Source organism: Mytilus galloprovincialis, chromosome 1 (genome assembly GCF_965363235.1).
Source record: "Mytilus galloprovincialis chromosome 1, xbMytGall1.hap1.1, whole genome shotgun sequence".
Taxonomy (NCBI): Eukaryota; Metazoa; Mollusca; class Bivalvia; order Mytilida; family Mytilidae; genus Mytilus; species Mytilus galloprovincialis.
The window spans coordinates 103,953,488-103,967,512 of NC_134838.1; the positions used below are offsets into that span (position 1 = coordinate 103,953,488).

General features: G+C 30.9%; 2 protein-coding genes across 4 annotated transcripts in view; one reads left to right on the top strand and one right to left on the bottom strand.

Annotated features, from left to right (window-relative positions):
- The window catches only part of LOC143048153 (synapsin-like), a 104,569-nt gene that overhangs the window by 43,394 nt on the left and 47,150 nt on the right, over positions 1-14,025 (top strand). The gene's annotated exons all lie outside the window — the stretch shown is intronic.
- LOC143048163 (tissue inhibitor of metalloproteinase-like) lies at positions 1,234-13,443 on the bottom strand. 2 transcript variants are annotated; one of them, XM_076221681.1, is made up of 6 exons: positions 13,278-13,443; positions 9,716-9,864; positions 8,856-9,019; positions 4,261-4,366; positions 3,326-3,447; positions 1,234-2,053 (listed from the first exon to the last, which is right to left on the bottom strand). In XM_076221681.1, the coding sequence occupies exons 1-6, from the start codon at positions 13,307-13,309 to the stop codon at positions 1,844-1,846; spliced, it is 783 nt and encodes a 260-aa protein (XP_076077796.1). In that variant the 5' UTR covers positions 13,310-13,443; the 3' UTR covers positions 1,234-1,843. The 2 variants fall into 2 exon arrangements, with proteins under 2 accessions (XP_076077796.1, XP_076077803.1); XM_076221688.1 differs by lacking the exon at positions 13,278-13,443 and adding an exon at positions 12,661-12,834.

Genomic DNA, 14,025 nt, shown 5'->3' on the forward strand with positions numbered 1-14,025 from the left:
AACAGGGGTGATCTGAGCTGGATCACCCCTACCAGATCACCCCAGTTTGAGTTTCTTTGTTATGCATGCTTTCCTTTGTTCTGTAACATTTCAGTGGGAATGTCAAATCCACTATAAAACTTATAATTTATCATACAGAAAAGACTATCTATCAAAATTGACTTAGAAAAAATCCAGTGTATATACTGGGAAATCAAGACCGTTAGCATATCAAGCCAAGACATATACCACTACACCAGGACGACTGGATACGAACTAATAGTAATTTAACATACTTAAAGGAAGCAATATTTTTTTAGAAGTGGGGCGAGTTGGCAGATCTTTATTCAGTGGGGTTTAAACCTTTTTGTTAATAAGTGAGTTGTTAGACTGATTGTTCAATTTGATTTTACACTTTTTCAACAGTGGGGCGAGTCGGTAAACAAGAGTGGGGCTATTTTTTTTATAAAGTGGCGATATAGTATGGGACGAGTTGACATTGTTTAATATCTACTCATCGTGTTCGGGGGTCATAAAGGGTATATATCATATAGTAATATATAAAGTATATTATAATAGTTGTGTGGCGTTCTAAACTAGATTTTATGAATTATAAATGGTTTGTTCGTTTAATCTAAAACAGCTGGGATGTAAAATAGTTTCCCATTCGGACTTGGTGTGTCAGAGTTAGATCACCCTCTGGCCTCCTTGTAGGATAACTATTAAAGAGACACATTTTGAAGTAGATCCACCTATTGACCTAGTGAAGGACTTCCTTATTAAGTCCACCCTGTAACAGTATTTATTTTTGTGGTGTATTAATTAAGTTTTTTTCTCTGACTAAACTAAGTAGTACCAATTATAAGTCAGAGCTTAACCAATTTTCATAAAAAAAAAAAACCCAACCATACTGTTAAATGTTTACTTTATATATTCTGAATGCTAAGGCTTCGTCCCACACCCATGTCAAACCTAGATATAAAAAGTTAAAACGTGAAGTTGTAACTCGTGTGTATATCCAACATTCTCCAATCTGGAAACTGCAGTTGAAATTCAGCGAAAAAAAATAACGCTTGTATAAATAGTTAACTCTCATTGTCTTGACTCCTGATGAGTTGAAATTGGATCAGTCGAAACTGTACAAAGAATGAATAAGAGATGGAAACACAAAATTTTATTATGATAACATATAAATATATCAATCTGAGACCAGAACTTCAATCCCCTATCCATTTTCATTTGGATTTATTTTAGTCTACCAAGCTAAGCAAGAGTTGTGTCCCTTGGTCTGTATATCTTCTACTTATTGTTTGAGTCAAACTACAGTTACCTCGAAATATTTCTCTGGTCTGACTGACTTTGAGATAAGGAGCGTTATCTATAGTTTCATCTTGGAGTAATAGTTGGAAACTATTGACCAGTCAAAAAGTTCAATGCTTGCAGTTTAAAAAATGGTGAAAATATTGTGTACTTATTTTATATAGAAAATGATAACTGAGGTATAATAATAAATGACATATCATAATGTACAGCTATAACACTTGATACTTACAAAACTTCAATAATATTTTGATACAACAGTAAAACCTGAGTAACTATAGTTAAAAACAATAAAATGTTAATCTTTTTTAAGGAAGTTTATTTTGTAACACTGCAAACTGACAATCCAAATAATGTTTCTACTGTGGAAAGATTTCAGATGATCATAACTTTAAACTTGTTAGAAGAATAGTATAACATATTTATGTTTCATTTTTTTTTTTTTTTATCTTAATTGACTTAACAGTGGAGAGGTTACAATGTATTTGAAGAGAAATTAATTATTTAGATCATAAACTACTGGTAGTTAAATGTTGTCCAATTGTCAATTTTTCCTTTTTCTCTTATTCCTGCGAAGCTTTCGATTACTTTTCTTTATGCATGTATTGAAGTCTTGATTTTGCTTCCAATGACAATTGTCTGAATGTGGTCTATGGTCACATATTCCATAATCTCTATAACATCCCCATATTTCATGTCTGAATTCACAATTTTTATGATGATTTCTACAGTTTCTTCCAGTGCAGTGTTTAATCTGTAATACAGGATTTATAAGTAGACATATGAGATAAAAACTGATAAAAACAAATTCTTGCAAGTTTATAAATATCCATTTTTTGGCATCTGTCACATGTAGATATCAACTTTTTAACCGGATTTTTGTGACAAAAATGTCGGTTATTGATTTGGGGATGTACGGCGGGCGGGCGGCCGGGCGGTCGGGCAGTCGGGCGGTCAGGCAGTCGGGCGGCCGGGCGGTCGGGCGGGCGGCAATCAAATGTTGTCCGCGCATTAACTCATGAACCGTTCAACCAAAGCTTTTAAAATTTTAATATGTTGTTACTGACAACTAAATGAAGGTCAAGTTCAATAATGGCGATTTTGACTTTTACCGTTCAGGAGTTATGGTTCTTGAAAGATTGAAAAATGGAGTTTCCAGTCGTGTCCGTGCATTTACGCATGAACTGTTCTACCAAAACTTCCCAAATTTTAATATGTTGTTACTGATGACAAAATAGAGGTCAAGTTTAATAATGACGATTTTGACTTTTACCGTTCAGGAGTTATGGTTCTTGAAAGATTGAAAAATGGAGTTTCCAGTTGTGTCCGTGCATTTACGCATGAACTGTTCTACCAAAGCTTCCCAAATTTTAATATGTTGTTACTGATGACAAAATAGAGGTCAAGTTAAATAATGACGATTTTGACTTTTACCGTTCAGGAGTTATGGTTCTTGAAAGATTGAAAAATGGTGTTTCCAGTCGTGTCCATGCATTTTCTCATGAACCATTCAACCAAAGCTTTTGAAATTTTTATATGTTGTTACTGATGACAAAATAGAGGTCAAGTTCAATAATGACGATTTTGACTTTTACCGTTCAGGCGTTATGGTTCTTGAAAGATTGTAAAATGGCGTTTCCATTCACGTTGTTGCATTTACTCATGAACCATTCAATCTAAGCTTTTCAAATTTTAATATGTTGATACTGATGACAAAATGGAGGTCAAATTTGATATTGACGATTTTCACTTTCACCATTCATCAGTAATGGTTCTTGTGATATTGCCAGGACACAAATAAATATTAATAAATCCGGTTTGCTGTCGTTGTGACAGCCTCTTGTTTTTAAATGTTCTTAATCAATGTTCAGTGCTTTTTAAAAGCAGATTTGAATAAAAGGGACTAAGTAGTTCACAACCTCAATGCTTTGATGGACTGCTTTATACAATGTTATAGAACTGACAACATTATAAATTCCAATTAAGTTTCATCTATCACAGTTATTTTACAACAGAATAAACTTACATGACAATTACAGTTTTGTCTATATTTTTTATTCAGACCATTCAGGTTCTGTTTTGTTAGACTCTTGAACTCCTGTACCCAACTGCATCCATCTATCCATAACTCTGTGTTGATGACATCACCTATTGGGGAAAATAGATCTGTACAGTTTAGGAATAAGTTTGGCATGTAAATACATTTTTAACATACATAGTATTCAAATCAAACTTATAATAAATTTTTTAAGTGCAGACATTTATAATAATAGATTTGCTGTAAACGTCAATGAAACAGTACTGCAACCCCACATATAACTAGAAGATTGCTAGCAGTCAATATATGCTCTCTTACAACAGACAATTGTCAATACAATATGTCAATCTTTAAATCATTTGGGGTCTGCATACCCAGGGAAGACAACTTTGAAAATAAGGTAAGCACCATTAGAAACAATTTTAGAATATATAGCCTTTAAATATAAAAATTACAAAAAAGTAGTTGGCACCCAATTACAGTTCTGATTGTGAAAAGCCTTCCCTGGACCCCATGTATGCACTAAAATGATAGTAATGATGTTATTTATTTATGGTGGGGGAAATTTGAGAAAATTGACATCTTCATATTGATATGCGTGAGTTCATAAAAAATTGTTAAAATTCATATTGCTTGATTTGATTTTATTTACTAGATTGTAGATTTTCCCACATGTACAAATAAATGTATACATATTCAAATCATATTTGCACTATCATCGGTTGCAGTAGCTTGTCTGTCAGATTGAGATGATTTGTAATTCTGAATGTTTGACAAACTATATGTCTTTTTACTAAAGTATAGACATATATGTATTTTGTTTTGGCAACAATTTGAAAATTGTATTATTTTGTGTTATGTTCTTTTTAGTTTGTAATTTATTTTTCTATATACTTTTGTAAAACCACCAATATTTTGAATACCTGCTAAAATATACACTCTTTTTTTCTTCAGTATGACACCACAACTTTTGTATGAGCCAGGGGTCATAACTTTCTTTATGTTGGCCTGCTTAAACTTTTTACTATTCTGAAAAACATACAAGTACAAAATGTTTACACATGTACAATGTTAGTACCTCAACACTAAGGCTTAAATTAAAATATTGTTTGTTTGCCCTTTGCCGACCGACCCTATTAATTCGTTCCGACTGAAAATCTTTTATTTCTATTTACCAGCAATATTTTATTTTAAATTTTTTTTTCGTTCCTACCGAAAGTCTTATATTTGTATTCCCACTTAAAATTTTTTTACCGGAATCCTCAGGTTTTATCTTCCACGTTTAAGGTTAAGTACGTTTGGTATCACGTGAGCGTTTGGCATGGACACTTGCATTTAGAGGTTCAAAGCATTTGATTGAAGTCGATGTTGAAAGTAGAGCAGGGTTCATTCAAAAAAGTTCGTCCATTATAAAATTATCAACGTGTGTACAAAATATTTTGGTAACGGACGTTGTATCCTGTGTACAGTGATGTAGGGATGGCCTTTGGTGATCCGTAGAGCAGGATGATTATGTTAACGCTGCCTTCGATCATCTTTGACATTTTATTTATATCTTACATGAAGGGAAGTCCTGTAAATTAGAGAATAATTGGCAGTAAAGTTTTCCTTACAGACCATTTATAAATGCGATGTAAAATACGTGACAATTGAGTTTCAAGTCTTTTAAATTTTTATTGATAACACCGGGACACTGTGACACGAAAATTTAAACACCCAGTATCTAGGGTTATAGAATGGGGTGCTCATTTTCGCCATAACTTTTCTTGTTTTCTGCAGTTTATGTTCAGATTTGTATGCTTTTGAAGTCTACTGATATTTTTATATGAATAAAACATAAAAAAAAAATATTCTTAGTTTCAAAATCTGTTTCTTTGAAAAGAAATCATCTGAAAAGTTAGATTAAAGGCTACTTGAAAGTTCCTGATGTTTTGTCAAAGGGGGACACATATTTGCCATTTTACACATATATTTAAAACCAAATAAATGCAGCTTTAAACAATATTTATCAAATCAATTTCATTATAAATGATTAGCAGACATTTCAAAGGTGTGAAGAACTGAAATTTAAGGCAATCAATCAAACAATTACTAAGAATTACATCTTTTAAATCATAATTTTCATTCAGGAAATTGGCCGAAAAATCGATCGCTGTCTGTTTTTCGGTCCTTTGCTGTAAGTGCCGAAATTCTATCTAAGTTTAAAAAAAAATCATATTTGTTATTATAATATAATTTAACGCCATATTTCTTCCTTTTCACCCATCCATTGAAGTTTTTACACCTCAAAATCATAAAACGGCGAAATTGTGTCCCCGGTGAAAATTAGCACCCCACTCTAAGCAAAGTAAGACAAATGATTAGTTTTAGCTGTTTTAACTGGTTGCATGGCCATGATGGTGGGAAATGCCATGCTGTGCAGTGGCTTTATATTCTAGTCAAATATTGTTTTTTTTCACAGATATCATCTCTGATAATTTAAGTTCAAATTTTGATAAAATTGGTAGAATGTCAGAATAAAACATGCTATAGATTGCACATTGTACAGCTGTTTCACAAACCTTTCGTTTGAGTTAAGCGTACAAGGTACATGTATGCAGTACTGAATATCAGTTCAATCTCTTCAAAGTTCCAGTCATAAAAACGTTGAAAATATGCTGCACAACTCTATTGGTATTTGAAAACAAAATAGTAGTGCATATGAATTAACTTCACATTCTACATATTTTTTTTCCATAACTTCCTGGAACTGTGATATTAATAGTCCCAGAAACTTTAATAATTATGTAAAGATCAGTAAAATCATACTTAAAAAAGCAAATACAGACAAAAATGATATCATGCAGATTTTGTATCTACAAAATAAAATATAATACTATTATATATTGCCTACCCATGACAAAAAATGTACCGAGCCAAGTTATTTTTTTGGGGAAAAAAATAAAATATTTTACCTACCTACCTACCCTGTTTCAAAAAATAGGGTCGGAAAAGGGCAAACAAACAATATTTTAATTTAGGCCTAATATGATTCAGTGTTCTCTGAATTGTTGGGTTGATGTCTGTATCATTTCTGTTTGATATCCTGTTATTTCTTTATAATAATATACAATACTACTTCTTACTTCCACCAATTAAAGATAGAGAGACCTGAGTATTGTAATTACTAGAAAGCTGTCGATTAAAAAATGGAAAGATATAGATGTCAATTTTGATGTTGTAAAATATGAGAACATATTTCATTTATTTAAGTGAATGGTATAAAAGTATGGATATAACTTGTAGAAGAGTGTTTCCTTGTACATGTGAATGTAATACTGTTGAGTTTTTAATCCTTTCCTGAATATTCATTTAGCATTTTCACTGGAAAGAATGCAAACAAAAATTAATTATGTGTTCAATATGATATGATATTTTCCCACAAATCACTCTTGCTTATGACTCCTCTGAATTTTCCTCATTGTCATATATAGCAATTCCCTAATGATGTGATGTTAAGCAATAGTTAATCTATCAAATCACTTCATTTTTATATTTTCTTTTTATTTAAGCAATAAAATGATTATGATTCTAGTCATCATTTATCTTAAACCATTGTGTTATATAATGCTACATTAAGATTACTCGAGAAATTAAACATGCACAATATACTGGATTAATGGGGAGATTATTCATAGAATTTATGTCGACTCAATATTCAAGACTTTCATAAAGATTTATCGCAAAATATATTGCAGACATTCATCACAATACATAACCAACATTATGATAAGCAATCAAAATGAGATTTTACATGTAACATGGTAGTATGATCTTTAACATTTTTGTTGTCAGAATATGTGATTGTAAAAACTAAACTTCAAAATATGTTTGAAAATAATTATATAGTTCTCATTGGAACAATACGGGTTTCACTGTTTTACTCTAGCTGTGGAGCTGATGGTCCTTTAGTCATTGTGATATTTTTTTGACAATTTGCAGACAATACATGCTGCTCCTTTAATTGTTGACAAAATCAATAGGGCCTAAAATAAAAAATTTAGTCTCCTCAATCCCGACCGACCACAAAATTTTATTGTCAAAACTAAGTCAAATATTATTTTATTCATTTATTTATTGCTGGTTGGACTGATAATTGTTCCAGCTTTTTGGAAAAAATAATTTTCAGGCTTGCTGGTTCGACTGATAATTGTTCCAGCTTTTTGAAAAAAAAAAAAAAAAAATTTCCCTACCTACCTACCCACACCTGGCTTGGCAGGGTCGGGATTGGGGAAACAAACAATATATTAATTTAGGCATAGTATCATAAGAGCTTTGGTGTGCAAATTGTATAAAAAGGTCACAAGAGCTATTTTTGGGTCAAAGTCAGCAATCAGACATTGCTATGCATTTATACTTCCTGCACAACCAACCCGAGGGTGCTCATGGGTCTAAATAAAAAAAAATTTTAATATATGATTTCGATTTATTTTTCTATAAATGATCTTTATCTTTTACTTAATAGAAAAATACAACAAAAGATTGGGGTCACCATTCATTTAGGCTCACAATCTGTCTTCGAAAGAAGCATACATTTTTGTAAAGGTATTTTTTCAGTTGAGCTAATAGGAGAAAAAGAGGTAGTATCAAAATCAAAAAAGAAATTTATTACAGAAATCACTCAAATTTTACAATAATTTAGTTTAAGTACAGCTTATTTGAAAATTATAATAAAAAATGTAGGTCACCAATGAGTTAAAAAAGATATTTTAATTTTAATGCCAAAAAATGGCATTTTTGCACCAAAGGGAGATAATTTGGACCTTTTTCAATGATATAGACATTTTAAAAGTCATCTGTGGCCTACACAAATTGATTTTTTTGAATGATTTTTTGTACTATATGATAAAGTTACAACCAATTCAGGTAATAAATAAAATTTGTAATGAAAAATAAATGTTTATTTTTTTTCTAAAATTTTTATACCCTTGAGTCTCCTTAAATAGTATTTTTACAGATCTCTGTGTAACAAAACAGGTGCCCCTCAGCAAGAGTTATATTTGGGTAAACCCAGATTGATTTTATACTGGGCAAACCTGGTCTCTTTTTATATGTATGATATTATTTTGAGTCAAAGTTGCTACAGTGTCAAAGTTATCCATCTAGAGATTTGACACATATGAAATGATCAAATCCGTGCAATATCTGTTCATTTTGTTAATTCTATAACAGGGTGTTGCTAATAAGCCTATCAGGTAAAAAAAACATAGATATGGGATACATACCTCCCTCCTACTAAACTTTGTTTTGCCTGAGGGTTCATCTGATTTTAGTAGGCTATTTCAACATGCTGAGTGTATTTTCTTTTTACTGTGAAGTGTTGCTTGGTGTATTCCATTATTTTTATTTTGTATAGTTCGGCAGTAAACCATAATCTGGTATGCTTACAAAACAAACCAAAAGAAGTTTTATAGTATGTTCTGAGTTTCAATTATGTAAGGATTTACTTCATTCCCTAAGTAACATTAATCATCCCTACCTTGTATATCCTCAATATTTTTATTTTGTAGGTTCTGCTTAAGATGATTTTCTTTGGTGTTCTTCTATATAAAACTGTGTCGGGATTATAATTTTTTGAAAGATATTGCTTGTATCCATTTTCTGCCAGGTTTTCTTTGATTGCCTTCACCATTACTTTTATAACTGAAAATGAAACGTGAATTATAATTGGCTGTTCATTGTTTTTATGTCAGTATCAAGAAATACACAGAATATTTTCATTTGCAGTGAATTGAATTATGTATGGAAATGAGGGGGAAAAAAGAATCAGAAAAACCTTTCATTTATCAGTTTCTTTTAATGGATTATTTTTAAATCTCAAGTCAATTGGTACTCTTTATTTAATTCGTAATTTCTGCTGATTTTACATAACAAGATAGCATATTTGATCCGATAAGCTACCCTTTCTTGTGGCAAACACACTTTTTAAATCTAAAATACTTTATGGATGTAAATTTTTTTTTTTGATTCCATGGAGGGATATCAATATTAAGATGAATATCATGGGAATTTGTCAAGAAACTGTTTCATGTTGTATTCTTTGTCCTTTCATCTTACTGTATTGGCAGTTTCAAATATTTTTATTTTCATAATGTATGTGTTAAGTAAAACAGTGTGTCTGATAGTTTTCAAACTTTAAATCGATAGTTAACAGTTGCCATAAGAAATATATTCAAATTTTGCTTGTATATTGATTAAAAGAAAGTTTGACACATATTAGTGTATGCTTGATTTGACATCTACACCCAGATAACGTTACTCCTGCAAGGGAGATAATCAAACTTACCATAAGGCAGTTTGTAGAAATGCTACTCCTGCAAGGGAGATAATCACACTTACCATAATTATGTGTACAGAAGGCAGTTTGTGGATGTTTGATTTGACATCTACACCCAGATAATACTATGCCTGCAAGGGAGATAATAATAGTGACCACAATCAGAATTCTTATATACCCCATGGTAGTGTTATCTGGTTCCCTTCTTTTCCTAAAATTGAAATTTGTTGAAAAAATTAGCCGTGTCAGTGTTTGTTAATTATAGGTTTCATAATGAGGGAGAATGAGATATCACTTGATAATTGAGTGTTTTGTATTTCATTGAAGAGATCACATAATTATGTCTGTTGCCATGCACAAAATGTACATCATCTTAACCTTTGAAAGTCATTTATGACCTAACAAATGGAAATTTCGTAATATTGTCTTGTGAGGCTGGATAAGCGAATCTAATTCACATAGATTTTCATATCACTTTTTCGTATCACACTCCATGCAGTGTGATATGAGAAATATCTATTCATGCAAGAAATAAATGATATGTCACAACCATAAGACAATTTATTATACCATCATACACCCACTCCTAAAAATGGGGTTCAATTGCAATTACTTTGTCTATCCATCCCTATCCATCCATAAGAAAAAAATCACAATTTTATCCTGTTATGTCATACTATTCCCAATAATTATAATATAGCCGTTTATAGTAGACTGAAGTCTTGGTAATTTATACTTTTGCATGTCTCTTACTAGATAGTTATTGATGTAGTTTTAATTCAAAAGGAAATAAAAGTTAATTTCCTAAACTGCTGTCAATTATATTGATTTTGAATTTTTTTCAGAAGATTAATTTTTATCTACCAAGGAAAAATTAATTGAAACCCTCCATATACAGATCACCAGTCATCAGACTTCAAGATATTCAGTTCCTGAAGAATTACTCTTGTGTCAGTTCTGAGTTTACTAAAAGTTCAGTCCCAAAATTAAGGAAATGAACAAAAAGCTAAAAATATATAAAGTTCGTTAAAAATTTATCTTTTTGTCTTATAATATGACACAGATGTCCAACTTATTTTGTCACGCCTGCCAATATTGATTTTATTTTAAGGTTTACGAGTGTTTAATGGTGACTTGCAGATGTCCATACTTAATTTTTATTTCCCTGTTAATATTGATCTTATTTTAGGGTTTACTAGTGTATAGAATGAAATTCAAAACAGTGTGGCTGTGGCCATTGATTGACACATTAAATTCATCCATTGACTGGGACAATTTACGTGAACGTTTGTCTGTAACGACCACTGTTCACGACGTACCTACGATAGACATTTATACTATGGGGTCACCAAAGGTTTCTTAACGCCTTTAATTATAAAATAATTCGAAAAATTAATCAGGAATAACCTTTATGTTTTGATTTATATAATTGATATAAATCAAAACATCGTGTTATTTCTGATTAATTTTTCGAATTACTTTATTAAGGTGTTGAGAACCTTTGGTGACCCCATAGTTTAAGTGTCTTTAAAAAATACATAGTGAGCAGTGGTCGTTACATACAAACGTTCACCTAAATTGTCCCAGTCAATGGATGAATTTAATGTGTCAATCAATGGCCACAGCCACACTGTTTTGAATTTCATTCTAAAGATGACGTACAGATCAACTTTGCATTTCTTCTTTTGATTGATTTTCCTGTAAAATAAGTTTGAATTTGATTTTTGGGGATTTTGGTTGACTGATGCAACATATACACCCAAAACAATCAGGCTTCTTACTCATGTGCATAGAAATAAGCCCTCATGTTTTTAATGTTTTTGTTATTTACACAAATTGGTCCATGCCTTCAAAATGAAAATGTGATTTTTCCTTTAACCTAATTCTGATAAGAATGAAATGATTTTATGAAAATATTTTCTTTAAATGTTACTTGCTATTTATCAACATGCATGTCAAACAATATATCCAGTTTCATATTATAAGTCTTTTTCAAACCAACAAAAAACACAAAACCATTATTACAAATAAGATTAATCTTGATACTGACTTTACTAATTCTTGAAGTATTGAGTTCATCATTTTTTTTTTCCTTTCCTGGAAATATTCCAGCTTGTCAGATATTACATGTGGAAAATTTGCAATTAATTCAGTTGTGAGATATAACTTACAATCATAATTCAGAAAGGGGGAAGGGGGATTTAACATTTTTATTTACTTGTCTGAAGTTAGATACAGTTACAGTTTCTTTAGATTAAATATCACAATGTTTTTGTCCTTGAGGGCATTTGGTACTGAAGGCAGATCTACATGAGCATTTGTCTGATTTTTAACTTCTGGCTGTAACTTTAGCTTTACAGCTTGACATATGGTAATAACACTAGTCTTTTGTGGAATATTAAAATAAGAAGATATAGTATGATGATAATTGACAATGAGAAATGAGAACTAACAACCAGTTACCTGATGTGTGTACAAAACAATAAACCAAAAACAAATATGCCCAACAGCAAACAAAAACCACATTTTGACACTCAAGATATTTCTTTTAATTTTTTTGTGTTGTTGGATGACTGTCTCATTGTAATCTCGGAAATTATTGCGTGCATTTATTTTAGCGATTTTGTCATTTTCGATCATAATGCGAATTTAATTTTTACAAAATTGAGAAAAATCCTGTTTAAGTCATATAAAAAATTTAAAACTCAAGTTTCAGTTAATACGATTATAACCATGTTGCATTTTTCGCAATAATAAAAACATCGCAACAATTCATGAATTTATACAGAACCCACAACCCTCTTTATCTTACAATCAGGATTTTAATTAATTAAAGATGTAAATAAATGATTTTATTCTAGTATTTTTAAAGTCTCAAAAGGGGATGTTATATTCAAGAATATATTTTGAAAAAAGCAAAGAGAAGATAATATACAAAAAATTAATAAAAAAGAATTACAGGAGACATCAATGAAGGAGATAAATGTAAATTTTAAAAACAACATACCTTTAATTCCATTGACCAACTATCACTGAGGAAATTATAAATCCTATTCCCTATAAATCATTTCGATAATCTGTACTGACATCGTATGGCAGAGGTTTTTACGTCAATATTAAAAATCTTGTTACGACAATGAAAAAATGACAATAGATGAATGATTAGAATGGATAAACTTTAAAGAGAAACTCCTCAACCTATTGTTATAAAAGATATATTTTAGGATGAATACAAATATAGATGAAACTTCTTAGGTGGCTTCTGTAAAGTTCAAATATTTATAGCAGATATAAAAAAAAAAAAAAAAAAAAATAGAGAATGAAATCAGTATTGAAACAGAAATCTGAAATTTCGAAAATTTAACCAAAAGTAGATTTGTAGAGGCCATAATACAATCTTAATCAAACATAGGCATTAGGAGACATCCATTCAGTCTTCACCAAACACCATCGTATTATTTACCAACCATACTTTTTTGGAGAACCCATACAACCTTCACTAAACATAAACATCTTCAAGCCACCATCACAATCTTAAAAAAAAAAAACATTTATTACTCGAGGCTCCCAAATAATTTTAACAAACATTGACATGTTGAGGCCACCATACAATCTTAAACGAACCTTGACATCTTGAGGCCACAAAACATAGGCATCTAGAGACCAACATACATCAATTTTTCGCCAAACACAGACATCTTGAAGCCACCATGCAATCTTCACCAAACATAAGCATCTAGAGACCAACATACATCAATTTTTTGCCAAACACAAACAACATCTTGAGGCCACCATACAATTTTCACCAACCATTGACATCTTGAGGCCACCATACAATTTTACCAAACATAGGCATTGAAAGGCAAACATACAGTTTTTACCAAATATAAAAATCTAGATGTTCATTATGAAGGTTAATGCTAATTTCTGTTGGATTGGTTCCACTTGATAGGTTCTCTGGGTTGTTATTGAGTCATAACATATTTGCTGATAGTTCTCTACCAATGAAGACTACCTACAAAGATATTGTCCTGAATGCTGTTAGTGATGTTAAACACAAACAATTAATCATTAAACAAATCACTTAAAATAGATTTTATGAACTAAATTGATAGACCAGTATTATTAAATCTTTAAAACTTGTCAACAAGACAAATTACTTCAATCAAAATTCATATAAATTGGTATGCATTAAGAAAACTCAGACAAATCTTATGTTTCTATAGTACAATATTACATAAAAACAAACACACAGCCATTTGGTTGGGAGACAATTAAGATACTGAAAGGATCCAATTTCTTATTCCTATGTGATATCTGATTTCCCTAAAGATCTGTATAAATGTCAAATAAGTGTCAGTAATTTACCTTT